The sequence below is a fragment of the Zootoca vivipara genome, chromosome 10 (genome assembly GCF_963506605.1).
Source record: "Zootoca vivipara chromosome 10, rZooViv1.1, whole genome shotgun sequence".
Classification (NCBI taxonomy): domain Eukaryota; kingdom Metazoa; phylum Chordata; class Lepidosauria; order Squamata; family Lacertidae; genus Zootoca; species Zootoca vivipara.
The window spans coordinates 48,532,389-48,556,774 of NC_083285.1; the positions used below are offsets into that span (position 1 = coordinate 48,532,389).

The following is a 24,386-nucleotide window of genomic DNA, read 5'->3' on the forward strand; positions in this document are numbered from 1 at the left end:
ATATGTTATTGCTAGCTGCTTTTCAGCAAAGATCACACCCACGCCATGCATTTAAAGCACCTTTAAATAATACTATAGTGGTGCCCAACTTTTAGTGGGATGGATAAGACCTGGTCTTATCAATGTTGCTGGATATGCATTTTATGCATTTTGAATTGCTGGATGCTCTTTTTATGCATTTTAAATTGTTTAAATTTTTCTGGCTTTATATTGTTTTAAACCATAAAACTACTTGTTTTAGGGTCAAGTAGCTTGAGGCTTTTTACTGTTTAATTATCTATTTTATCCATCTGTCACTTTAAAGTGCATGGTTTCCCCAAAGAATCCTGGGAATTCTAGTTTGCTATGCATCCTGGCAATTATAGCTCAATGAGGAATAAACTGCAGTTCCTAGGATTCTTTGGAAGAAGCCATGCACCTTGAACATACTGTGTGGATGTGACCAGAAAGGCACATCTATGTATCTTAAAAAAAAAGTCTTGTGAAAAATGTTACAAGCTTAGGTTTTCATTGCTAAATTATTTCTGGCAAACCCAGCACTTGAGGCAGAAGGCACACATTTACCTCACAGCGTTCGGAATCCTAGCTCTATAGTTCACAGGATTCTTCATGGAAAGCCACAAGTTTTAAATGTGTGTTAAATGTGCTGGAAATTTATGAGTAGATGGTGCAGAAAATATGTGTGGTCTACAATTGTTCCCATGCTCTTGTTCTCTTCAGGTGAAGAAGCGCTTCATGAGTATCTCAGAACGAAAGCTGTAACCGTGGAATATTAAGCATCGTGACTGGGGTGGCATAGTGTTCTTAAAACACTTCACCAAGCACAAGACAGGACTCCAAAATTACAACAGCAAAACCGTGAACTTCCACTGGCACATAAACGCAAAGTCAGAACCTCATCGCACTGAGCAACATGAAGAACTCTTGCATTCACAAGAGGAACAAGGCACTCTCCCCAGCTATGCCATTCGTTCCAAACAGTTTTATGATGTGGATCCTCCAGCAGAGTTCCGTATGCATTCAGTAGGGAATCACTTCCGAGTCATAGACTTTACTGTGAAATTATCTGCTTCTGCAGCTTTTTTGTACCGTTGTCTCCGCTACCCTGAATGTCATCACCTATAAAAGCAACTGAACCATCCAGTGGTGACATATAAACCTCAGATCCCTGGACTTTACAATGGAGATTTTGCCCAAGTGAGAAGCAACGGACGTAGGAAACTACGGTACCTTATGCTGAGCCACAGCATTAGTTCATCTAGCCCAGTATTGTCTGTCTTGACTGGCAGCAGCTCTTGAGTTTTGGACAGATGTTCCGTTTGACCTGGAGATGCTGGGGATTGAACCTGGGACCTTATGCATACAAATCAAATGCTCTACCACTGAGCTATCGCCTTCTTCAGCATTGAATGTCCCTTGTTTCTCCAAATTAGTCACATACAGTAGTACTTAAGTTTCTACAGATTGCATCACACCAGCATTATGCCTCTTTTCTTCCTGCAATGCAAGTTTTTAAGCAGCACAGAGAACCAATTTGCCATAAACATTGTACATAAATTCAAGGAAGTGCACTTACTATGTTTTTTGTATGATATGCAGAACTTAGCGTCTGTGTTCTACTATGCATATGAAAGCTATAGCAACTATTTTATGATGTGTTTACATTTCCTCCAACAAGAAATCTACATAGCTGTGAATTCCAATTATACTATTAAATCATATTTGTGCTGAATGTGTTATGCAGAGTGTTACAATCCTGAAATACGCCCGTAAAAGCACATAAACACTTATCTTTGGCTACCACTTTTCATATCCAAAGGAGCAGCAGAATTGTAATGGTTGCATCCGGAAGCCTTTAGAGCAGGGGTTTGGAACATGATCTTCCAGCTGCATAGATGAGTTTTATTTTAGTGAACGTTTGCTGCCTGCAGAATATTCAGCCGAAATGACTTCACCTGCTAGATATACATAATTTGTATCCAAATCTGCTGCCAAAGAAGTGGCAGCTCAAATACTATGCATGCATATTCAAAGGCAAATCATTCCAAGGTCACTCTCAAATGTGCAAAAGATTGCATCCTAGGAGAAAGATCTGTGTCCAGGAAGCCATTGGCTAACAGGCTTGCACAGCTGTTCATCAATTAAAACTGTAATGTAATGTCTGATTTTCAAGATCGAAACAGTACAAACTTGTGAGTTGGTGTACTGATATCTAAACCAATACAGAACACCTTGAAAATAGTAGTTTTTATTTAACAAACCCACATCTTCTTTATGAAAACATGGGAAACATCCCAATTTCAAATGCATAATAGGACTGCTGCCCAAACACTCAACCATCCTGCAGAATTTTTAGGGAAAAAGCTTCTGGTATAAGGCTAGATAGTTTGTCCTTAATCTGAGCATTTACACATATATGTTTGGGATCAGAAAAATATGCTACAGGGCTTTCAGCAGCTTCCTTGATGATCCCCTCTATGTACAAGGAATGTTTTGACCAGCCCTGCTGCTGCTACCTATCCACAGCCGGAACCTCCCCTTAAGAGGCCAATGCAATTCTCTCTCCCCCTTAGCAGACCTAAGATCAGCTCTTAGGTTACAGCTGCCATGCTGAAGTTGTTGCAAGAGTCACACAGGTCATCCCAATTTGAAAGGTATTCAGGGTAGCAGCTAAACAAGACTCTCCAATAACTAGAAGAATCTACATGCTTCCAGCACATGACAGAAGCATTGCCAGTTTCCATGTAGCCACCATAACCTAATAATTGCTTCCATCAATAAATAGGAATACAATTTAAAGCACCAATTGGCCTGGCAGGGGTATTTTCTGTCTGCCTGATTCAATGCTCCCCCCCCGCCTGCCCCCATACTAAGCTCCTGACGATCCTCATGGATCTTTTTCATCTTGGGGCTTGGACTGAAGTGATCTTCCATGCCTCTTGGGAATGAGAGATGCAAAGAGCGAGACAGTCTGCAGGTAGCACACCTGGAAACAAACTAGCTTTTCAAGAGAACTTTTTTAAAGTTATGATACATGGTTCGTAACATGAATCTGAGATGGCAAACATCTATTCAGTACTTCCAGTGTCCAAAATTTCTATTCTGCCTTCTCCTTTTGCTTTAGGAAGCTTAATGTTGTCGACGGTCACTTCTTCACAAGCAGAACTGTCCTCGCTTTCAGAGCCATCTTCTGAGGCTGAATCTTCTTCCTCTGTATCAGAGCTGTTCAGTTCAACCAAAGCCACATTCTGCAATAAAAAGAAATACATGTTATTACAGAAAAACAACAACTGCTGAGGCTGTAAAGGAAGGCCAATTCAAACTCTAAATGAAGACGTACAGAACTGGGCAAATCATGGCTGCCACAGCCAACATCACAGCCTTAGAACAAACATATCAATAGCCATATCCATAAAATGATTTTTGTAAAATTCACTATCATAATATGTAGGGGATGACCAGCAGAATGACTTTTTTAAAAAAAGACTGGACAAATTAAATTGAGAATGGGTCTATCAGTGTGTAGGTTAATTGGGGAGAACCCCATACTGCCTTTGTGGAACAGCCTCGTACACTGCTATTTTGATTTCTGTGTTATGCTTTATTCATTCTGCTGATTAGTTTTAAGCATCGAGTTAGGTCAAGTTCATTTGTACTGCTTAATACGAACTGTATGGACTGATTTTTTAAATGATGTGTTTACATATTGACACTAGCAATAATTTACACCTTAGCACACAAAAGCCAACAGGCTGGAATAAATACTACCCTGCTAAGAGACCAGTAGTCTGTGTTTCCATGCTATCTGCAGAGAAAAGGAAACCCCCCACCCACCCACTTCCTCTGCAGCCAGGAAAGAAATGCAGACAACTAGGTTCTGTTTCTGAATACCAGTTCATTGTATTCGTGGTGCACAAGAACCAGTGTGATGCAGTGGCTAGAAACTTGCACTAGGATCTGGGAGACCAGGGCTCAAATCCCCACTCAGCCATGTAGCTCAGTGGGTCAGTTTGGGCCAGCCACTGTCTCTCAGCCTAACCTACATTACAGGGGTGATGTGAAGCTAAAGAGCAGCATGAAGAAGCATGATCTTTGAGGAAAGGTGGGTTAGAAATGTAATAATAAATAAGTGATACATTAGGCTGTACTATGGTTATTTGTCATTGTTCCTATTAGCATTTTTTATTTTTTGAATGGTTATATTTAATGCTGTTCATCTGGTATGCTGCGAGTAATTTAGGGTACAATCTTGGCAGGAAATAACAAACAATCTGATGATTTATACAAATCATACAAATAAACTGATGGTGATAATTTGACTGACCACTTTGGTGTGCTGTTCTCCAGAATATTATTAATTTCCCATGATTTTTAAAACCACGCCCTAGAAACCTGTTTCAGCTATAACCCAGCAAGCTAAAGGCATGAGACACTGTTCAGACCATAAATTATCAGGCCTTAACCATATAATAATGGAGCCAGGAGAACGTTCATCCTTGTTGCACACTGTAAATATGAGTAAGATGCTAGAAGTCATGGCATTAATTTTGGATAGAAATTATTCACCATTTCAATGACGTTTTCAACTGAAGCATCCACATGTTCAATATCAAACTCTTGAACAGGGGTGCTTTCCATTTCTCTTCTTAGCTCGTCATTTGCGTTGGCCATCTGTGGTAGAAAGTTCTGCACCCTGTCCAAAACTAGTACATGAAAACAGGCAGATATTAATGCACTTCCACGAAAGACTTTGCTAAAATACATTGGATTGCTTTACTCCTAGTAATGTCCAGTATCATAACCCTTACTGCATACTGCAACCCTCCTGTCTGCAAATGGTCTTAAAACTAGTTACAGGTAGGTAGCCGTGTTCCTCTGCCGTAGTCAAAACAATATAAAAAAATTCCTTCCAGTTGCACCTTAGAGACCTACTAAGTTTGTCACTGGTATGAGCTTTCGTGTGCATGCACACTTCTTCAGATGCACACGAAAGCTCATACCAATGACAAACTTAATTGGTCTCTAAGGTGCTACTGGGAGGAATTTTTATATTTTGTTTGGTCTTAAAACTGTTAGGCTTGTCGCAGACAACGCTTTATAAGTTGCACAACACTAGAGAGGCGACAAGGCCTGCATTGGGTGCTACTACTCCACTGTCACTAGCAGTCCTGCACTTTCCCATCTGCCATAGAAACAATACAGCATAAGAACAGTACCCTATGCAGTGCTTTTTTTTCTTTAAAAATGTTTAGGGGTACTCTCATTTTCCTACTCATATTGAAATACTGTCCCTCAATGAGGCCAAACTTAGATTCACAAAATGTTTAGGGGTATGCGTACCCCTGCATACCCCCAGGAAAAAAGCACTAACCCTATGTATGGCAGAGCAAACTTATTTTATGGAAATAAATCTGATTTCACACCTTACGTTGCAGATTAAAGCTCCCATTTTCTCAGCCCAACCAACAGGATCTGATAAAAGTCTCCCCACTCCCTTGAGTCCTTGTCAGCGAGAAAAGGAATGCTGTAAACAAATGGTCATATTGCAAGATGTGTGGACATTTTGAAAGTTCCAAATCCCAAATGCTGGGAAGTTAGTATGAAGAGATGGTGTACTATGTAGATACGGGACTCATTCAGAGTAACATAAGACTTGTATTATTAGTTTAGTACTTAAATTTTTAACTAGATGCTACAGGCCACACAAAAATGCTTTACAGAACACAACAGACACACTTTATTTTGGAATGTTACAGTATTCCCTCACTACACCTTTTCAAAACCTCCCTCTTCTGCTTCTGTGATATTGTATTGCATGGACATTCAGGTCTAAGAGGAGGAACAGAAAATTATCAAGCTGTTTATGCTAGAATGCTAATTCTAGGTCAGGAATGTTTCTACACAATTCTTTAAGTTTGTATCTTACTGAGGTTCACACAATATATTTAAAGATGAATAGCACTTACGGTTGCTCCTTGGAAGCCTGACTGTCTGTAAGCTCATGGGTTTCTTCTTAGCATGCTTTGAATTTAGCAATAGCGTCTCATGAATACCTACAAGCCAGAATTCCAACATGAGTTCAACAGTCACACACCAACATTTTCTATTCACATAGAATATTCACACTATTTACACCAGGCATCCCCAAACTGCGGCCCTCCAGATGTTTTGGCCTACAACTCCCATGATTCCTAGCTAGCAGGACCAGTGGTCAGGGAAGATGGGAATTGTAGTCCAAAACATCTGGAGGGCCGAAGTTTGGGGATGTCTGATTTACACTATTAAAATATAACAGTACAGTAGAGGAAACTGCATTCCAAAACAACTGGCGTGCTCTTGTCCATGGGGTCACGAAGAGTCGGACGCGACTAAACAACAACAACAACAACAACACAAATACAACGAAAAGTGAACAAGCCTTCCGGGTTCCTGCAAATTCTCAATCAAACTGGATGCTAAAACCAAACAACAACAAAAAGCAAAAGGGAAGGGGAAAGGCCCCATTCTACTACAGTATTACAAAATGCAGATTTTTGGGTCTCAACAATACCCTACGACATGTGCAGAGCCTGAAAGCTTGCTCACTTCTTTTAGTCGCCCCTACTAAAGTTATTATATACTACGATTATTTTTGTGGGTCGCTTTGTTTGCAACGACACCTCACCTTATCCCTAAAACGCGTTCAGGCCGCAGATTTGCAAAATCGGGGTCCAAGGAAAGAACAGCTAACCGCTGCAGGGAAGGGTCGGGTGCTCCCGCTTTCCCCTGTTCCTGCAGCGCAGAAAGTTGTCCTCCTATATCGGCAGCGCCTGCTCCGGTAACTCCTTGCCAATTACCTCCTCCGCTCCCCGCGGAAAGCAGCTCCCTGGATACAGCCGGAGCCGCGCCATCTCCATTCAGCGCCATGGACCTCCTTGCAAACTGCTGCTTCCGCGCGCGACAGCCTCCGTGGGGGAAACCGGAACACGCGCGCCAGAGCGGAAGCGGCGAAGCCCAGAGCGGCTTCGCGAGCGCAACGGCGCCACCTACAGCGCGGAGGGCACCTAGGAAAAGCTTTTCTCCCTCGTTTAGCGAAGCGGAATACTGTACAGTACAGTATTGAAAAGAAAGCACTACTTACCGTACTTCACTCAGCACAGAGTCAAACTCACAGGATGGTCACATCACCTTGGATGGCTTTAAGGATTAGGCAAATTAATGGAGGATAAGGCTCTCTCTGCCTCCATGGCTGGAAGCAGTAATGCTTCTGAATAGCAGTTACTGGAAACCCCAGAGGGGAAGAGTGCTTTTGTGCTCAGATCCTGCTTGCTGGGCTCCTCAGCCACTGTGAGAACAGGATGCTGGACTAGATGGACCAATCCAACAGGCTCTTTTTATGTTCTCAGCATTTGGGGAATCAATCCCAATTTCGGCATCCACAATTCAGTGTCAGAGACAGGTTCAGAACCACCAGGAGTTGAAGCTGGAGGCTTAGGACGGATCCACACAATAAATTTAAAGTACATCCATGACATATTTAAAGCACACGACTCCATGGTCTCCGCTGACCTCCATTCTAAGGACGTCAAACCCCTGGAATCTCTCAATTCTCTGTTTTGGGTGGCATGTAACATCTAGACTGGTATGAGGACCAGCCCTGACTAGTGGATGAAATGACCTTCACCCTAGCCTAGATATTGTGGCTCCTACATATACAGTTATTTATTTAAACATTCATTCATCACCTTTAAAACAAGAGGATAGGATTACAGTATAAAAGCAGGCCTCCACACTGCTCACTTTTACATTGACTTTCCAGTGGGCAGTTGTTAGAACTGTTGTTTTATGTGTATGGTCATTGCCACCATCATCTTTCTTTATTGCCGTCCATTTTCTTACACTTGCTTTTAATTTTATTGTGCTTTATATTTTTATTCGTGCAAGACACATTCAGTTTGGCTTTTATAGAAAAGTGGGATTTAAAAGAATGACATACAGTGCTGTTTCAGAATCTGGAGTGGTGCCACAGTTGATGATATTGCAGGTGCCACCTTACCAACAGAGAGAGGCAGGTGGCTTTTATTTCCAGCTCACAGAACCAGTATTTCCTGTGTTTGACTGTAGAGATAAAATATTTGAACAGGACATGGTGAACACTCCTCGGTGTTCAAATAACATTATTACTGTAGATATTCTAGCAATGCAATCTGACGTGATTTTCTCCTAAATTTAGTGCCTATAAGATTGTAATCTGCAACTGCAGCACACAGGTTCTTGCACGACTAAGGGTACACTCACACTTCCATTTGCCCCTTGATTTCATGGAAGTTTTATGTCATTCGCTCATGCCATGCTTTTTGGTGAATTTCCCTGTCATTTTTCTAATTGCAAAAAGTGGATTAGTTCTGCCAGGGCACCAGAGTGCTTTAATTGCACAGACCTAAATTTCTATAATGCGCTTGAATCCCTCTCGCAAAATGCTGACAATCTGGGGGTGACAAGGGTAGATGGCTTGCAACCTGACTCATAGAACTGGAATGGATCCCAAGGGTCATCTAGTCAAATACCCAGCAAAGCAGGAAGCACAGCTAAAGAATCCCTGACAGATGCCCATCCAACCTCTGTTTTAAAACCTCCGATTAAGGAGAGTCCTCCGCCACCTTCAGAGGTAGTACATCCCACTGTCAAAACAGCTCTTACCACCAGAAAGTTCTTCCTAATGTTTAGTAGGAACCATCTTTCTTTTAATTCTTCTACTGCCTGTGAAGACAGTGGAGAAGCGCTGTCTGGGAGAAAAGCTGAAGGCACCGAGATCTAGTTACCAAAACATAGACACTTTAATAGTATTGATACAAAGGCCACGTGCCACCCCCAATCTCTGCCAAGTGGTAGCATGGTTCCAGGGGGTTCCAGGTGCTCATCCAGGTTCGTGTTGGGAAATCAAGGCACAGCAGAGACTAGTTTCTTTTTAAAAAATATGGCTTACTTTACACTTATTTACCCTTGGAAGCCTTCGGCGGAGGGGGTGGAGAACATTACAATCCAAGAGTGTCTTTTGTTGCTTGTCTCATAGCCTCAGCAAGTTTGGGTTCAAAGTAGCAGCCAGTCCTGGCCCCTGACCTCTTGGTACTGCCTCCTCCAGCCAGCAACGCATGGAGTTCTCTCTTTGTTCCTTCCTCTCCTTCCTCCCAGAACACTTTGCCAAATGCAACACCCTCCCCCCTTCTGTCTGCTCACCCCCCTTCTCCAGACCTGTTTTTTTTTTAAATGACTACATTTTTCCAGGGTCACACCCATGTTACCCTGGCAACCTCCATTTCACAGACCCAAGCACCCTCCTGTGATGGGCCATCAGCACCTTTGCCATGCTTGATGACTTCCACCCAGGTGAGGCTCTGAAAAACAAGCTTAGCCTGCATTTTCACGCTGCTAAGCTGCCTCTCACCCAGGGGAAGAGTCCAAGCATTTACTAATTTCTAGCATTCAGTAATTTCAAACATTTGCTAACTTCTTAGAATTACAGGCGCTTTTGGTCCCTCAAATTCTGGCACAACAAATCTGTAACAGTATCATTTTGGCCATATTTTGAGACTAGGACTATGTTAGGTCTTTTCACAGAGTTCTGCGTAATCTAAGGTTACCAGATTTTTTTCAATGAATCCGGGGACACTTGTCAACTTCAATGGATTTTGTATGGGGACTGATTTGTAAATCCGAGGACTGTCCCCGGGAAACAGGGACGTCTGGTAACCTTAGCATAACCCAGGCATCCCCAAACTGCGGCCTTCCAGATGTTTTGGCCTACAACTCCCATGATCCCTAGCTAAGAGGACCAGTGGTCAGAGATTATGGGAATTGTCGTCCAAAACATCTGGAGGGCCAAAGTTTGGGAATGCCTGGCATAACCAATTGCACACAGTTTCCTTGCTTCTGACTCACAAAGCCTCCTATAAAGACAAAGGCACACATAGCATGGGAAATCCCCCCCATGCACGTGCGTTTTTGGCATGGAAAACACATTGCGTTTAAAAGAGTGGCAGTGCTAAATTAATTTAAACAAATGTGTAGTAAGTTTGAATGCTGGCAAGCAGATGACTAGCTGCTATTTTTGAAATAAGCTAATTGTCAGAGCTTAGCAGGTGCCCCTGAGATTAAAACATTTCCCTTGAGGCACACAAATTATCTTTTGATAGAATTACTCACACCAGTGTAGCTGACTCAGGCTGACAAAACAGAATTTGCTCTTTACTCATATTGCTGTAGATGCTTATCACAAACTGCACCTTGAAATCAGTCAAAGCAATTGAGTAATTTGAATAAATGATAAGAGGAAGTGAATCTTCTACACTGCAAAGTCCAGTCCATATCACTTGAGATATTATACATTTACCACTCTCTACTGCCATTTTGGTTGGCACCTGTCTGTCTTGGGAGACGATGGAAGAGTGTGCCTTTAGGGGTGAAGTCAGACAGTTGGAGAGTTACAATGCCTGCTGTGAGTGTAGACACCGATATGGGAGAGACATGTTTTGTTGCAGCTGGGGCAGATGAAGGCATCCAGTTGTGCTGCTGCAGGTCTTTTTCGGCACTCCTCCCAGTGATCATTCCTACTCTGGTCACTGCTGTGGATGCACAACCTGACTGTCTCCAGGCGCTGTGACCATCTGCAAGAGATTCCCATATGGCAGGGTTAACGTTGCCAGCCTTCATGCCATGTTTGCAGAACATGCCTAGTGCCTGAAGCCAGCTCCCCATGCAGCACATCCTTGGGGATCCTGCCATCTTCTGTGGACATGACCTAGGCGTCGCTGAGACAGGAGTGCAAACATGCTGGGAATATGGGCTTGCGAGAACACACTTTGGTTTGAAACCCTCTCCTGCCATGTGATGCCCAAAATCTTCCTGAAGGTGGAAGGTGTTGAGGCATCGCTCCCGGCAGGCATCACTCCTGGCACTTGTCATTTGACAGATCATGAGTTATGGATCATGAGTTATGGATCCGTCCAGGTCTAGCATGCCCATATTCAGATTGCAAGAAAAGCCTATTAGAATTGGCAGGACAAGCAGGAGTGTGAACTCAAGATTTCCTTCCTCAGTACAGTATGTGCAAATACCTGACTATATTTCTGTGCTGAGCTCTGGAATCCCCAGTGTGGTGCCCAAGAGCCACACAACACCCACAAACAAACCCCTTGGTATCTGCCAACCCTCTGGCTTTCCCTCCTTTTTTAAAAAAAACCCTTTTGCTGAGGGTGTTTTGTATGCCCCTTTTTGTTGTTCTGTTGAAAGGTTGGCTATTTGGGAATATGTTTCCTGCTTTGGTGGGGTCTTTGTGTCATTTAGGTGTATGTGTTTTGCCTATTGTTTTAAAGAGCAGATTATGACCATTCTTATTCCCACCCACCCACCCACGGTGAAATGAATATTTGGTGCTGCTCACAACAGTTTATTAGATTTCAAAAATGGGCCCAGGGCCCAAGAAAGTGGTTCTAGGTCCTCAAGCAGGCATCCCCAAACTGCGGCCCTCCAGATGTTTTGGCCTACAACTCCCATGATTCCTAGCTAAGAGGACCAGTGGTCAGGGATGATGGGAATTGTAGTCCAAAACATCTGGAGGGCCAAAGTCTGGGGATGTCTGTCCTAGAGTCTAGGATGGCAACTATATGTCTCTCCTGCTTTTTGTAAAGCACCAAAGCAATTGAACTTGAATTGAACCAGTGTGGATGTAATACTATAGAAACATCACAAAATTCCAAGAAAATTGCATGGAGGTGTGGAAGATACAGATAAAACCACTGTAATTCCACCACCTTTTCTACTGGTATGGGATTATACTCATACCCACAGAACACTGGTGGTCTGGCAGTGAAGCTGATCACTAAGAAGGGGGATGCATCTCACACGATCAGCACTGTTGGTGCTGGCAATGCTGTCTTCCAATGCTGCGAAGTAGCAGCAGGTACATGGTGTACTGCTGTTCAGTCTCTGGATCAGGGCCAGTTAACGCAGTTGATGTTTCCAAGGGAAGTGTATTTTACACCAAATCTAAAATAAGTAAGGAATTGTTGACTGTTGTCTTTTGTTTGCCAATAAAGCTTTCACGAGTGCAAGCAAATGCATCTCTATAATTTGCCAAAAGCATATATACTTGCTGCTGGCTTGGCGTGCCAGCTTTTTTTGTTCTGTTCTGGCAGCTGTGATGTAAAACAGAGGAATGAAGCTTTTTTGCTTTTGACTTCTCTTGAGCTTTTTAATTAAGGAGAAATAAGTAGTAGTTGGGAAAAGGTACTGAAAGTTACAGAAGCAGGAAGAAGAAAGAGTGGTTAGCAAGTTTACCAGCGGAGAAAAGTCCACCCTCCCCCTGCCACACACAACCATCTGTGGTGACCTTTGAAAATGAACATGCTACTCTTAAACTGTTTCCTCTTTCTGTTTAGCACATCTCTGCTCCAAGGCAAACACACAGTATAAATTATTAATAAAAGTAATCTGAACTTCCTCCTTGAACCAAGAATTAAATGATGCAACAAACATGACTACTCACGTTTTAATGCATTCTTTCTGGAGGTCAGGTAATTTTAATCAGTTATACCTGAGGAGTTAGCTATGGCTCTTAGAAACTTTCCCCAGGGCTTGGGGAAAAACAATATTCTCATTTCTGCATTTTTTATTCTAGCACTCTTCCTTTTCGGAACGTATTTATCATTTTGGGTTGTTTGCTTTCTTTTTTGAGTTGAAAATGGTAAAAAAAGAAAAAGAGAAAAGGTAAAGGACCCCTAGACAGTTAAGTCCAGTCAAAGGTGACTATGGGGTTGCCGTGCTCATCTTGCTTTCAGGCGTTTGTCCACAGACAGATTTCCAGGTCATGTGGCCAGCATGACTGAACCACTTCTGGCGCAACGGAACACCCTGACGGAAGCCAGAGCACACAGAAATGCTGTTTACCTTCCTGCCGCAGCGGTACCTATTTATCTACTTGCACTTTGACATGCTTTCAAACTGCTAGGTTAGCAGGAGCTGGGACAGAGCAACAAAAGCTCACCCCATCACGGGGATTTGAACCGCTGACCTTCTGATTGGCAAGCCCAAGAGAGGCTCAGTGGTTTAGAAAAGATACATCTGGCAGGAGTGCACTGAAAATTCCCCAATAATTTCCCAGTGATTAAGAGATATATAAGGCTTAATGCTTTCTTTTCCTCTAAGGGCCGGCCCGTTCATACTGTCCTTTAATGTGGATAGTAAACTTCCTGTAACCATCTTTCATTCTCCACTGTCCATATGACAGTTCTCCTCAAAATCACTGGCTTCCCCCAGTTTCCCCTCCCTCAATCCAGATTTTCTCATAACCAGAACTCTCCTTTTCAGAGTATCCCTGGTTGATTGAAAAGGGGGAAAGTGTACCCATTAGAACAGCAGCACTTCCACTCTCATGTTCCTCAGTAACTCATATTCAGAAAGTCAATGATTCTGATACCAGAGCAAATATGAAGCCACCATGACTATTAGCCATCACGCATTAATCCTCAATGAATTAAGGAAGGTACGGAGCTTCTGGGGCGCCACAACTGTGACATCCAACGGAAGGCGAGAGGCGGTGTGTGTGCGCGTGCTGGATTTTGGCTTCGCAGAGGGGCGCCTCTGAAATTTGAGACATCAAGGTCCGCCACTGTATAGACACATGTGCCATTTTGTGTTTGGGGGCAGGGCCATCTTTAGCAGATGCGGAGCCAGGGTGCAAATATCCGCCCAGCACACCCAAATTACCACGGATAGTGTTGGGGTGGCTGTAGTTGCGCACTGCCAGCCACCAGGGGGGCAACTCTCCCCCATGCTGCTGCGGGAAAGCGATCCCCGCAGAGGCTTGGGAGTGAAGTTGCGCCCCTCCCAAGCCTCCTCAGGAGAAGAGCGATCCCTGCAGAGGCTTGGGAGGCAAGCTGCACACCCGCCAGCCATATGGTTGGTGGGGCGCAGCTTCCTTCCTAAGCCTCTGTAGGGATCGCTCTCCTCCCGAGGAGGCTTGGGAGGGAAACCTGCACGCCTGCCAGCCTTATGGTTGGCGGGGTGCAGCTGGCAGGCATGCAGGGAAAGGGTAGACCGCCAGCAAAGCCATGCAGCTCCCCCACTTGCTGGGGTGCCCTTGAGAGGCCGGCGCCCTGGCGCGATGCACCACTAAGCCCTATGGGAAAGACGCCTCTGTCTGGGGGGAACTTTGGCCACCTCATGAGAAGAGAAGACTCCCTGGAAAAGACCCTGATGTTGGGAAAGATTGAGGGCACTAAGAGAAGCGGACGACAGAGGACGAGATGGTTGGACAGTGTTCTCGAAGCTACCAACATGAGTTTGACCAAACTGCAGGAGGCAGTGCAAGACAGGAGTGCCTGGCGTGCTATAGTCCATGGGGTCACGAAGAGTCGGACACGACTAAACGACAACAATCCTCCCTGACCATTGGCCATGCTGGAGGAGGGCATCCGGTTGCCCCCACCCGTTCTTTCAGAGATGCTGCCTGCTTGCAATCCCTCCCACCCATGCACTCTTCGTCTTCACACACCAACTAGTTCTATAATAGGAGGTGGCTCCTCCTCCTCCAAGGCGCGCGTCGCGTACCAGAAACGTGTGAACGAAGGAACCCGTGTCTTTCCACGGTGGGCCCTACTCATGCGCGCGCGACCATTCCGAGCTCCTAGGCGCTTCCTGGCGCTCCGAGGCGGGCTGCTCCGCCTGCGCGGAGAGGGGTTCCCTGGAGCTCCCGCGGCCCCCGCCGAGGAGTCGCTGAGCAGCTTTCCGAGCGCCGGCGACGCCCGGCCACATCAGCGCCTGCCTGCCCGCCTGCGCGCCCCCCTCCCCGTTCCCCCCCCCGGCCTCTGCCGCGCGTGCTCAGTGGGGCGGCGGAGGCGGCGCCGCTTCTTCTACCCGGAGGAGCTGCCCCTGCCTCCTCGGCGGCCGCTGGCAAGTTCCTTCCTGTGCGCGAGGAGCGGGCGGCGGCGAGGATGGAGGCGAGCGGCGGAGGAGGCTGCTGCTGCTGCTGCTGCTGCCGCGGGTGGCTGGCTCCCCTCCCTGGTTCGCCATTGCCCAGGTAGGAGAGCGGGTGGCCCGAGGGTGGGAAAGGAGATGCGGAAGAAGGGCGGGAAAGGCGCCGCCGCCGCCGCCTCCTCCACCCCCGGAGATGGAGGAAAGGGAATCCCCGCGGGGAAGTGAACGAAGAACGGCGCTGCCTCCCCCGCTCACCCCCGGAGGGCATCTGCCTCCCAGCCAGCCCCGGGCCCGGCTGGCAGGCTGGCTGTTCCTTCCTCACCAGCCTTACTTTCTCTCCCCCATAAATCATTATGGCTAAACTGGAATAGCATTTCCTCATCCCGAGCATCCCTGTACTGTAGCTCCCTCCCCTCCGCCGCTTTCCACTCTCGTGAGAAATTTTGATAAGTATTGCGTCCTCTTCATATACTGGTTTTATTTCTGTTTCCAGCCCCAGGGTTTGGGGGTGGAATAAGCTGGGGAAGAAAAGGCAAAGTCTCTAAGTGGTCCCTCCGGAGTGCTACAAAAATAGGTCACCACCTAAATGTAAGATTATTGCATCTGCTGATGTTGCCACGGCGCTGCTGGGCGTTTCTCCTTTATAGTTTCGCGTTTGGTTTTTGCTGTCATTTGCAGTTAAGTTGTAACCGCTTCAGTTTGTGAATGCTAATGACGTTAAGGCAGAGTGGATGGCTGCGCATAGCTATAAATGTAAGATCTGCCTTTGTCATTTCACCCAGAAGTTGCTGCAGAAGGCAGAGTTCAAGGATGCAAAGTGAAAATTTGGCTCATTCAGAAAGTATTAGTTGCAATCCCTGGCTGTCTAGAAAGTTCAACCTATATATTTAAATAGAATTTAAACAAACAACAACAACAAAACAACATGTCTATTTATAGAGACACCAATGCTTTGAAAAAATAAATGGGAATCAGTGAAGAAATAGTTGGCTGTTGCTAGTATAAAACAGTAGATATCTAAGAGTTCCGTATAATAAACAGCACCATATGGAGTAAGCATTAAAAACAGCCAAAATAAATACTATGACAATATCCCATCAATATTTGTTTGCAGTTATTACTTGGTGCCCCAGATCTGTGCCAGGCTACCTTCGTAGTACACCTTGTGTGTGTGGACCTGTTTGATGTGTCAGTGAATGTGAATCCAGGATATCAACCTCAAATAGATTGGAAGGCAGATGCCTATAATTTTTTAGCCAGGTAAATTTCACCTGAATTTGACACCAAACTAACCAAAACCTCCATATTTATAGGAATTCACCTCACTGAGCAGCTTTGGTGTGCTGTCTTTTGTTAATCATTAGATAATGGGTGGCAGAGAAAAACAGGGGAACTTTCAAGCTGAGTTTATTTTTGAAGGGCTTCTGTTTAAATTAAGCACCCACACAAACTGTTCCCAAGAGAGCTTGTAGCCATAAAAGACAAACACAGAAAAGCAAAAAATAAATAAAATTTATTTATTTATTTATTTATACCAAAGTTGTCAGTCATTTTTATTTACGGGAATGACAAAGAATTGCTCACTGTGTGAGTAATAACAGTCCCAGAAGTGCAGTGGTAATGCCCCAAGATCCTGAGCTATGTTGTGTATACATGTCAGTGTGGGCAACAGAATTAGGTGGAAAGGAAGCAAGATAGTGGATAGCTCTCCTCCATGTCATCTTAGGGATGTCAGCCACAACAGAGACAGCTAATGGAGGGTTGACTAACAGTGCATTTCTATACATGTCTAGACAGAGGTAAGCCCATTGAGTTCAATGCAGTTTACTCCTAGGATTACAGCCTAAATCTCACATTGTTGTTGTTGTTTAGTCGTTTAGTCGTGTCCGACTCTTCGTGACCCCATGGACCATAGCACGCCATCTCACATACATTTATGCCAAATCTTATACTAAGGCCCCCCTGGTTATCTCTCATACATACCAAATACTTACTTTCATGATGGGTCAAAGGCAGGTACACAGAATGGGAGCTTGGGGATATAGCTGCTGCTATTCAGTCTTAATTGCTGCACCCTTGAAACTCATACACTGTGAATGGTTAAGTTCCTTAGAATACCGTATGTTGCATTTTCGTGCAGTTTGGAATAGTGCTTTTTTTTTGTCAAAGCTAAGCAGCATGCTTAGGAATCTTGCTAAGTTCACAATTTATTTTGAGCAGAAGGGGCTCACAAATGCTTAAATTATAACAAAGTATGATTTAATTGAGTTTTCAGTTCTGTAGACAGTGTAACTATGTTTGCACTAACCTGCATGTCTATTATTTGGCAGATAATCAAACTTACAAAACCACGATGTTACTGTATTCATCGTCACTACAACATATTCATTGTTGCACTTGAGTAAGGTTAATATGAATAAAAACTTAAAATAAAACAAAAACTTCACATATTTTTCCTGGTTTATCTAAATCCGAAAATACGTTTACTGTTCATTATTTTGGACAGGTAATTTTTTACGATATACTGGTACATTTGGTCCCTGCTTTGCTGTAAAGTCAAACATTCATTATGAATAAGGATAATAACCTGTTTAAGACAGTATTTCAAACTGACACACATGAGTTCCTTGCTTTTGGTGGCTTCTGGTTGTGACAGGTGACTTATGTACTGTGAGATGTCAGACAGTAAGAGCAAGCTACAAGCAAGACAGAGTTGCGTGCATTAATTACTTGTGCCATGCCAATTTGTCATAGCTACCTTTTATCAGTAACTTTGTACAAGTAGGACCTGCAACAAAAGGTTGCAGTGTGTGTGTCATGCTCCTGTTCAGGCAGGCAGGCATTCTGTCTTGCATTCCTCACCAGTTTCATTTTTTCTTCTTTTCAACACTCAGCCATCATTACATGCCCGCTGAGTATACTCACTTATCATTAACCACTTTAGGGCCTCCCCCGACTCCCCGCTTTGCCCCCACCCCCCAAAGTGATATTTATACTTCTACCAGCATTGTGGTTCCCCAGGCCTGCTGACACCTTCCCTCTTATGTGAGGATAGTCCTGTTTTGACTTGTATAATGAAAGGCTCCTGGAGAATGAGTTCATAGAATCATAGAGTTGGAAGAGACCACAAGGGCTATCCAGTCCAACCCCCTGCCAAGCAGAGTTCTCTACTAACAAGTTGTCACGGTTTCATTTCCACAAGTATATACAAACAAGCAGGTGTGCTTAATTCCTATCTCCATATGCATCTCAACCTGTGTCAAGATTTTTGAGCTCAATCTGAGGTCATATCATTTGGACTGACATTAGGAACGTGCAGACGTGTGCTCAGTCACGGTTTACATAGTTTGCTTTTGTTTCAAAACAATTGGGGTGGGGGGAGAACAACAACCTGTAGTCCCTCTAAAGGATATCCCTCTAAAGTACCGTATATTCCAAAGTATAAGACGACTGGACGTGTAAGACGACCCCCAACTTTTCCAGTTAATATATAGAGTTTGGGATATACGTGCCGTATAAGAAATACGACCCGGCGTACAAGACGACCCCCGACTTTTTAGAAGATTTTCCTGGGTTAAAAAGTAGCCTTATACGCAGGAATATACAGTAAATGTGCAGAATGGGGCATTCCAAATTATCAATGGACTTGTTGTTTAGTTGTCTTAGTCGTGTTCGACTCTCTGTGACCCCATGAACCAGAGCATGCCTTGGAAACTCTTCTTTTTTATGTCCATGGAGTTTTCTTGGCAAAATACTGGAGTGGTTTTGCCAGTTCCTTCTCCAGGTGGATCACATTTAGTCTAAACTCTCAGCTATGACCTGTCCGTCTTGGGTGGCCCTGCACGGCATAGCTCATAGCTTCTTGGAGTTATTCAAGCCCCTTCGTCACGACAAGGCAGTGATCTATGAAGGGGATCAATGAACTAGAGCACCTCTATTATAGGAAGCTGCCCTACACTGAGTCAAACCATTGGTGCATCTAGCCCCGTATCATCTACATTGACTGGTTGCAACTCTCCAGTGCTTCAGGCAAGAGTACCAGCCCTAGCCGGAGTTGCCTGGGGTTGAACCTGGGACCTTCTGCATGCATGCATGCAAGTCAGATGTTCTTTGTGTAGTCAGTATGGAGCAGGAGCACATAATTGTGGACTTACTGCTTGTGGACTTCCTGTACATATTTGGTGGGGCTTTGTGAGAACAGAATGCTACCAGATAAACCTTTGGTCTGATCTCCTTTGCTAATGTTGTTATAGTTAATGCTATTCCACCGATGAGGATTTAGTGCAGAGGCCCTATGACTGAACTTCCCACACAGTTACGCATCTGGAGTCGCTTTGAAGTCAATACAAGTTAGGAGTATGGATACAGGATTTTTAGTAACTGGCTGAATTCAGACATTAGGCAAAATCTGTTAATCATTATCATTTATTAAATGTGTATACTGCCCTTCATTCAAAGATGACAGGGCAGTTCGCAACATAAAAATACAAAATGAGAACACAAAATACATCATGGGAAACCAAAAACAAACCAGTAACCCCATCGCACAAAAACATTTAAAAGGCCATAGAATGTTAATCAGCCAAAGGCCTGGTTTTAGTTATGCCAACTTTGGTTTGGTGTGCTGTCTGAATTTGCAAACCCAAGCTCCACCTGTTGCTCTACACTCTGAGATTGCTGTTACAGTATTTGCAAATAAGAAGGTGGTGGTGGTGGTGGTGGGGAGATAGCACAGCAGAGAGGAAATGAAAATAGATTGTGTACCTGGAAATTCTAAACCAGGGGTCAGCAAACTTTTTCAGCAGGGGGCCGGTCCACTGTCCCTCAGAGCTTGTGGGGGGCCAGACTATATTTTTTTGGGGGGGAGAATGAACAAATTCCTATGCCCCACAAATAACCCAGAGATGCATTTTAAATAAAAGCACACATTCTACTCATGTAAAAACACCATGATTCCCAGACCGTATGCGGGCTGGATTTAGAAGGCGATTGGGCCAGATCTGGCCCCCGGACCTTAGTTTGCCAACCCATGTTCTAAACTATAATTTGGTGTAATTTGAATTGAGCCTTTGTCTCTTGTGGAAGAAGAATTTCACCCATTGAGCAAAAGCAACTAAGCAAATCTATCTAGGTTTCTCTGAAAAGTTGTCATTTATTTTTTATTGATTGTCCATAATTTTTAACAAACTGTCACCAAATTAATACAAATGAATACAAATTTAAAAGCTTGACTTCGCTCCCCACCAATGTTCCCTCTATTTTCCTCCCTCCTTTGCTGCTCCTAGTACAGTACAATAACGTTTCCAACTTTCATTTCAAAATTCATCTCTGAAAAGTTGCAATACAAGAATGCAGGTTGTGCAAAGCTCAGATCAATGTACAGAGGTCATAGGTAGAGCCAGAAGGCACAAACCCCCACCCCACCCCGCCATGTGTTGATTCTACAGACATGTGCAGTGCAATTAGCCGTTTGGACAATGAATCACGTTTGGGAGCTGGGAAAGTGTAAACAACTGAAGGAAAATATATTGTATTTTTACTTTTGCAAATAGAAGGAAATTATATTGTAGGCAACAAAGAAACAAGATCTTCTGCATTGTAGACGTATCTACCATTCTTAAACAGTATGCCCTTCGTAAAAACTGGCATAATGGGTTTTCCTATAAGACCCTTCTAACACTGTAATCAATGCAGACACCATTATGCCTCATCATCCTAAGTACCTATTTGCTGATCTAGCAAGTATGAAAGCAGCCTGTTAGGTTCTGAGTAAGCAAAATACAGTACTTTAAGCGTCCTAAGCTATGAGTAATATTTAATGAAGACAATGTGATTATTGATAATCCAGTTAGGCAGTTAGGAAGAGTAAAGACTTAACAAGACCTATCAATCATATACTGTATAAGCCAAGAGACGTGGTAGGTGTGAAATCATTTGAACTACACTGGGTGGCGTTGTGGGTTAAACCACAGAGCCTAGGGCTTGCCGATCAGAAGGTCAAATCCCCGCGACAGGGTGAGCTCCCATTGCTCAGTCCCAGCTCCTGCCAACCTAGCAGTTTGAAAGCACATCAAGTGCAAGTAGATAAATAGGGACCGCTCTGGCAGGAAGGTAAACGGCGTTTCTGTGTGCTGCTCTGGTTCACCAGGAGTGGCTTTGTCATGCTGGCCACGTGACCCGGAAGCTGTACGCCGGCTCCCTTGGCCAATAACGCGAGATGAGCGCCGCAACCCCAGAGTCGGTCACGACTGGACCTAATGGTCAGGGGTCCCTTTACTTTACATTTACGTGCAAAAAAAATTAGAATGGAGCAGTTTTATAATGCCGTCATACTCCATTGTCACATTTCTTTGGTATTGCTTACTCCAGCTGCTAAAATTGAAGATTTCTGTTTAAAATATCTTTTAGCTGAAGGTCCATGTACTGTATTTATTTGCTAGGTTGGAGGTTTTTAAGAGGCAAGATATGGTAGATTGTTGCATTTGCAGAACATTCCAACAAACAGGTTTGTAAAGTGGTTCTGCAAGTTTCCATCACTTCTATTATTAGCCGAAAATACTTTTAAAACCAAAACCAAAGGAGAACTAAGTAGATGTTGAGGAGAGTACTTTACTTCTAACATTTATGGAGTAGTAATTGAGGACATTAACTCAACCTTTTTTAAAAAATACGCATTACAACAAAATAATACGAAAAATAGAAACGGTTACTCCCAGAAACTCTTGACTAAATTTCAGAATGGTGAATAATTTCAAAGACTCAGACAATAATATGCAATTGTGGTGTCAGCTGGCATGTTAGAAGATTTAAACGACTCCTGTATCTTAGTACTAATGCTGTGGCTCTAGCCCAAATTATGTTATATCATCATCATTTTCTTGCTGTTGTGTTTTAGGCAGGGCAATCTTATGCTCCAGTTTAACGTGACCACCATTACACCAGAGCTTATACTGGCGTAGCTAATTGGCACCCTGTGCTTCTCAACAGAACATCAAAAGCACGATAATTAGAAATAGAAAATATATCTCTATCAAAGCAGTGACAATGTTCACTTCCACAGAGTATCTGGCAACATCATTGCCATGTAACTATCACCACATCACTTCTAACGATGCCCCCATGTTTACCATTGCTTAAAAGGCCTCAGAAAGCAAGCAGTGGTAGCAGGAGCACTGTGATAAAGTCATTTCAACAATTCCATAATTTCTTCCACACGGAAGGTAGAAGCCATAGCTGCCAAGTTTTCCCTTTTCTCGCGAGGAAGCCTATTCAGCATAAGGGAATTTCCCTTAAAAAAAGGGATAACTTGGCAGCTATGGTAGAAGCATAACTACCAGAAAGCATTTAAAGTGTCTCACCAGGTTAGAAAGGAAGCAAATGCTTAGAGTGAAGGACATAAGGACTTCTACAGCCAAGGATTCAAAGTCAAACTCGGGCATAGGCAAACTCGGCCCTCCAGATGTTTTGGGACTACAACTCCCATCATCCCTGACCACTGGTCCTGTTAGCTAGAGATGATGGGAGTTGTAGTCAGAAAACATATGGAGGGCCAAGTTTGCCTGTGCCTGGTCAAACTCAAGCATTTGTTTACAACCCCTTTGTCAGAGACAAATTTTGATGTTGTGCTTCAGGGAAGGGGAGAAGAATGAGTGCAGGAGAATCAGGATTTTGTCTTGCAGGAGGAAAAGATATGAACCAAGCTGGGGTTTTTCCCATTCCACCCCCTGAATCCACCCATTTTGCTTCTGGGGATGGGCCACCATATGACTGAGAATGATTTAAGATTACAACAATACATTACATTACAAAAACAACAACAGTATACAGTGGAACCTCGGTTTATGAACACCTCGGTTTATGAATTTTCAGTTTATGAACACCGCGGACCCATCTGGAACGGATTAATTCATTTTCCATTACTTTCAATGGGAAAGTTCACTTCAGTTTATGAACGCTTCAGTTTATGAACAGACTTCCGGAACCAATTACACCCATGCTTCAGTTTATGAACGCTTCAGTTTAAGTACTCCGCGGACCCATCTGGAACGGATTAATCCACTTTCCATTACTTTCAATGGGAAAGTTCGCTTCAGTTTATGAACGCTTCAGTTTAAGTACCCCGCGGACCGTCTGGAACAGATTAATCCACTTTCCATTACTTTCAATGGGAAAGTTCGCTTCAGTTTATGAACGCTTCAGTTTATGAACAGACTTCCGGAACCAATTGTGTTCATAAACCGAGGTACCACTGTAATAGCATTGCTATAACTAGTAACTTCCTTGGAGTAGATGCCTGTGCAGGGAATTTGATAGCAAGATACACTTGCACTGTTCATCTGTAAACAAAATTCAAACGGAACAAAAATGCTATCAAGTTTTAGAAGCCAAAAAGGGCAGGTGTGTTAACATGTTTACTGTGTTCTTTTTAGATCCCAGCTTTGTTGCGGAATTGCTCAAGACCAAAAGCTAGTGAAAAGAAATCTTTTTACATAACAGACAACTTCACAACGTGATCGGCTGTATCAAATCAAAGATCTCTATACAGTATAACCATTCGATGCATCATTTAAACTTCTCGGGGATCTGAAACAATCATCAGAACAATATCTCTGAAACAGCATGACTCACTGTAAAGGAAGATCTGCCAGCAAGAAAACAAATGATAAAACCTACCCTGGAGAAAGTTTTGTAAATTGGACTATAAATCTAAATACAGTTCAGTCTGACAAGTTCTTGAACCTGCTGTTAAGTATGGTTCCAATTGTTTATCACAAAAACCAGGAAGAAAGACATAAGAAAGTGAATGGTCACTGGCAAGATGGATTACAGCCATCAGGGCATGGTTTCAGTGTTAGGACTGACCAGCACATGGATTATCATCATTTCTCAGAATCAACTTTTCATAATGGTAGCAATGGACACAATTCATCGAGCTGTAGCCCAAAGTATGATAACTTCGCAGGATATAATTATTCAGACAGAATGGACATGTCGGAAACAGATATCATGCTGCAGGACAACAACGTATCTAGTGATGGTGAAGAAGATACCATTGTGGAAGGCAGCAAAAAACAGCCAAAAGAATCCAGTAGCATTATGGCATTACAGATACTTGTACCATTTTTGCTAGCAGGCTTTGGAACAGTATCTGCTGGGATGGTTCTGGATATTGTTCAGGTTGGTATTTGCTAAGTATGGCTTTAAATGTATACTTTCTGATGCACTCAATCATGACATTTAGTATGGTCCTCTATATTAAGGCTGAAGTACCGTAGGCATTTTTTGTTTTATTGTAATGTTTATTCATTGCGTAAGGCTACTTACACAACTTCTGAGTGGGTTCTTCTGCAGTCAAGGGGGAGCTGAGGATTTCGTTTGTGATTTGAGTTCTCAAATGTTACTTAGGTTCGTATGAGTTTTAGGAGGTTAATTAT

At 43.6% G+C, this 24,386-nt stretch overlaps 3 protein-coding genes across 3 annotated transcripts in view; 2 read left to right on the forward strand and 1 right to left on the reverse strand.

Annotated features, from left to right (window-relative positions):
- The window catches only part of ALDH1L2 (aldehyde dehydrogenase 1 family member L2), a 30,338-nt gene extending 28,598 nt beyond the window's left edge, over positions 1-1,740 (forward strand). The window contains exon 23 of the mRNA XM_035128107.2: positions 721-1,740. Within this exon, the coding sequence (XP_034983998.2) occupies positions 721-776 (56 nt within the window). The 3' untranslated portion in view covers positions 777-1,740. The remainder of the gene's footprint in view (positions 1-720) is intronic.
- A 69-nt stretch (positions 1,741-1,809) lies between these two features.
- Positions 1,810-6,956, reverse strand: NOPCHAP1 (NOP protein chaperone 1). Its single transcript, XM_035128108.2, has 4 exons — positions 6,837-6,956; positions 5,967-6,053; positions 4,567-4,703; positions 1,810-3,248 (listed from the first exon to the last, which is right to left on the reverse strand). The coding sequence occupies exons 1-4, from the start codon at positions 6,904-6,906 to the stop codon at positions 3,069-3,071; spliced, it is 474 nt and encodes a 157-aa protein (XP_034983999.1). The 5' UTR covers positions 6,907-6,956; the 3' UTR covers positions 1,810-3,068.
- Positions 6,957-14,860: 7,904 nt separating this feature from the next.
- The window catches only part of SLC41A2 (solute carrier family 41 member 2), a 44,614-nt gene continuing 35,088 nt past the window's right edge, over positions 14,861-24,386 (forward strand). Inside the window, exons 1-2 of the mRNA XM_035127907.2 lie at positions 14,861-15,055; positions 23,382-24,129. Coding sequence (XP_034983798.1) covers positions 23,572-24,129 — 558 coding nt within the window. The 5' untranslated portion in view covers positions 14,861-15,055; positions 23,382-23,571. The remainder of the gene's footprint in view (positions 15,056-23,381; positions 24,130-24,386) is intronic.

Bases quoted from the DNA above. Each gene is read 5' to 3' on its own strand.
- NOPCHAP1 (XM_035128108.2), bottom strand. From the start codon at position 6,906: ATGGCGCTGAATGGAGATGGCGCGGCTCCGGCTGTATCCAGGGAGCTG. The intron at 6,054-6,836 runs GTAATTGGCAAG...TCTGGCTTGTAG, and splicing joins TTCCGCGGGGAGCGGAGGAG to GTATTCATGAGACGCTATTG. The intron at 3,249-4,566 runs GTGAATAATTTC...TTTTTATTGCAG, and splicing joins TTGAAAACGTCATTGAAATG to AATGTGGCTTTGGTTGAACT.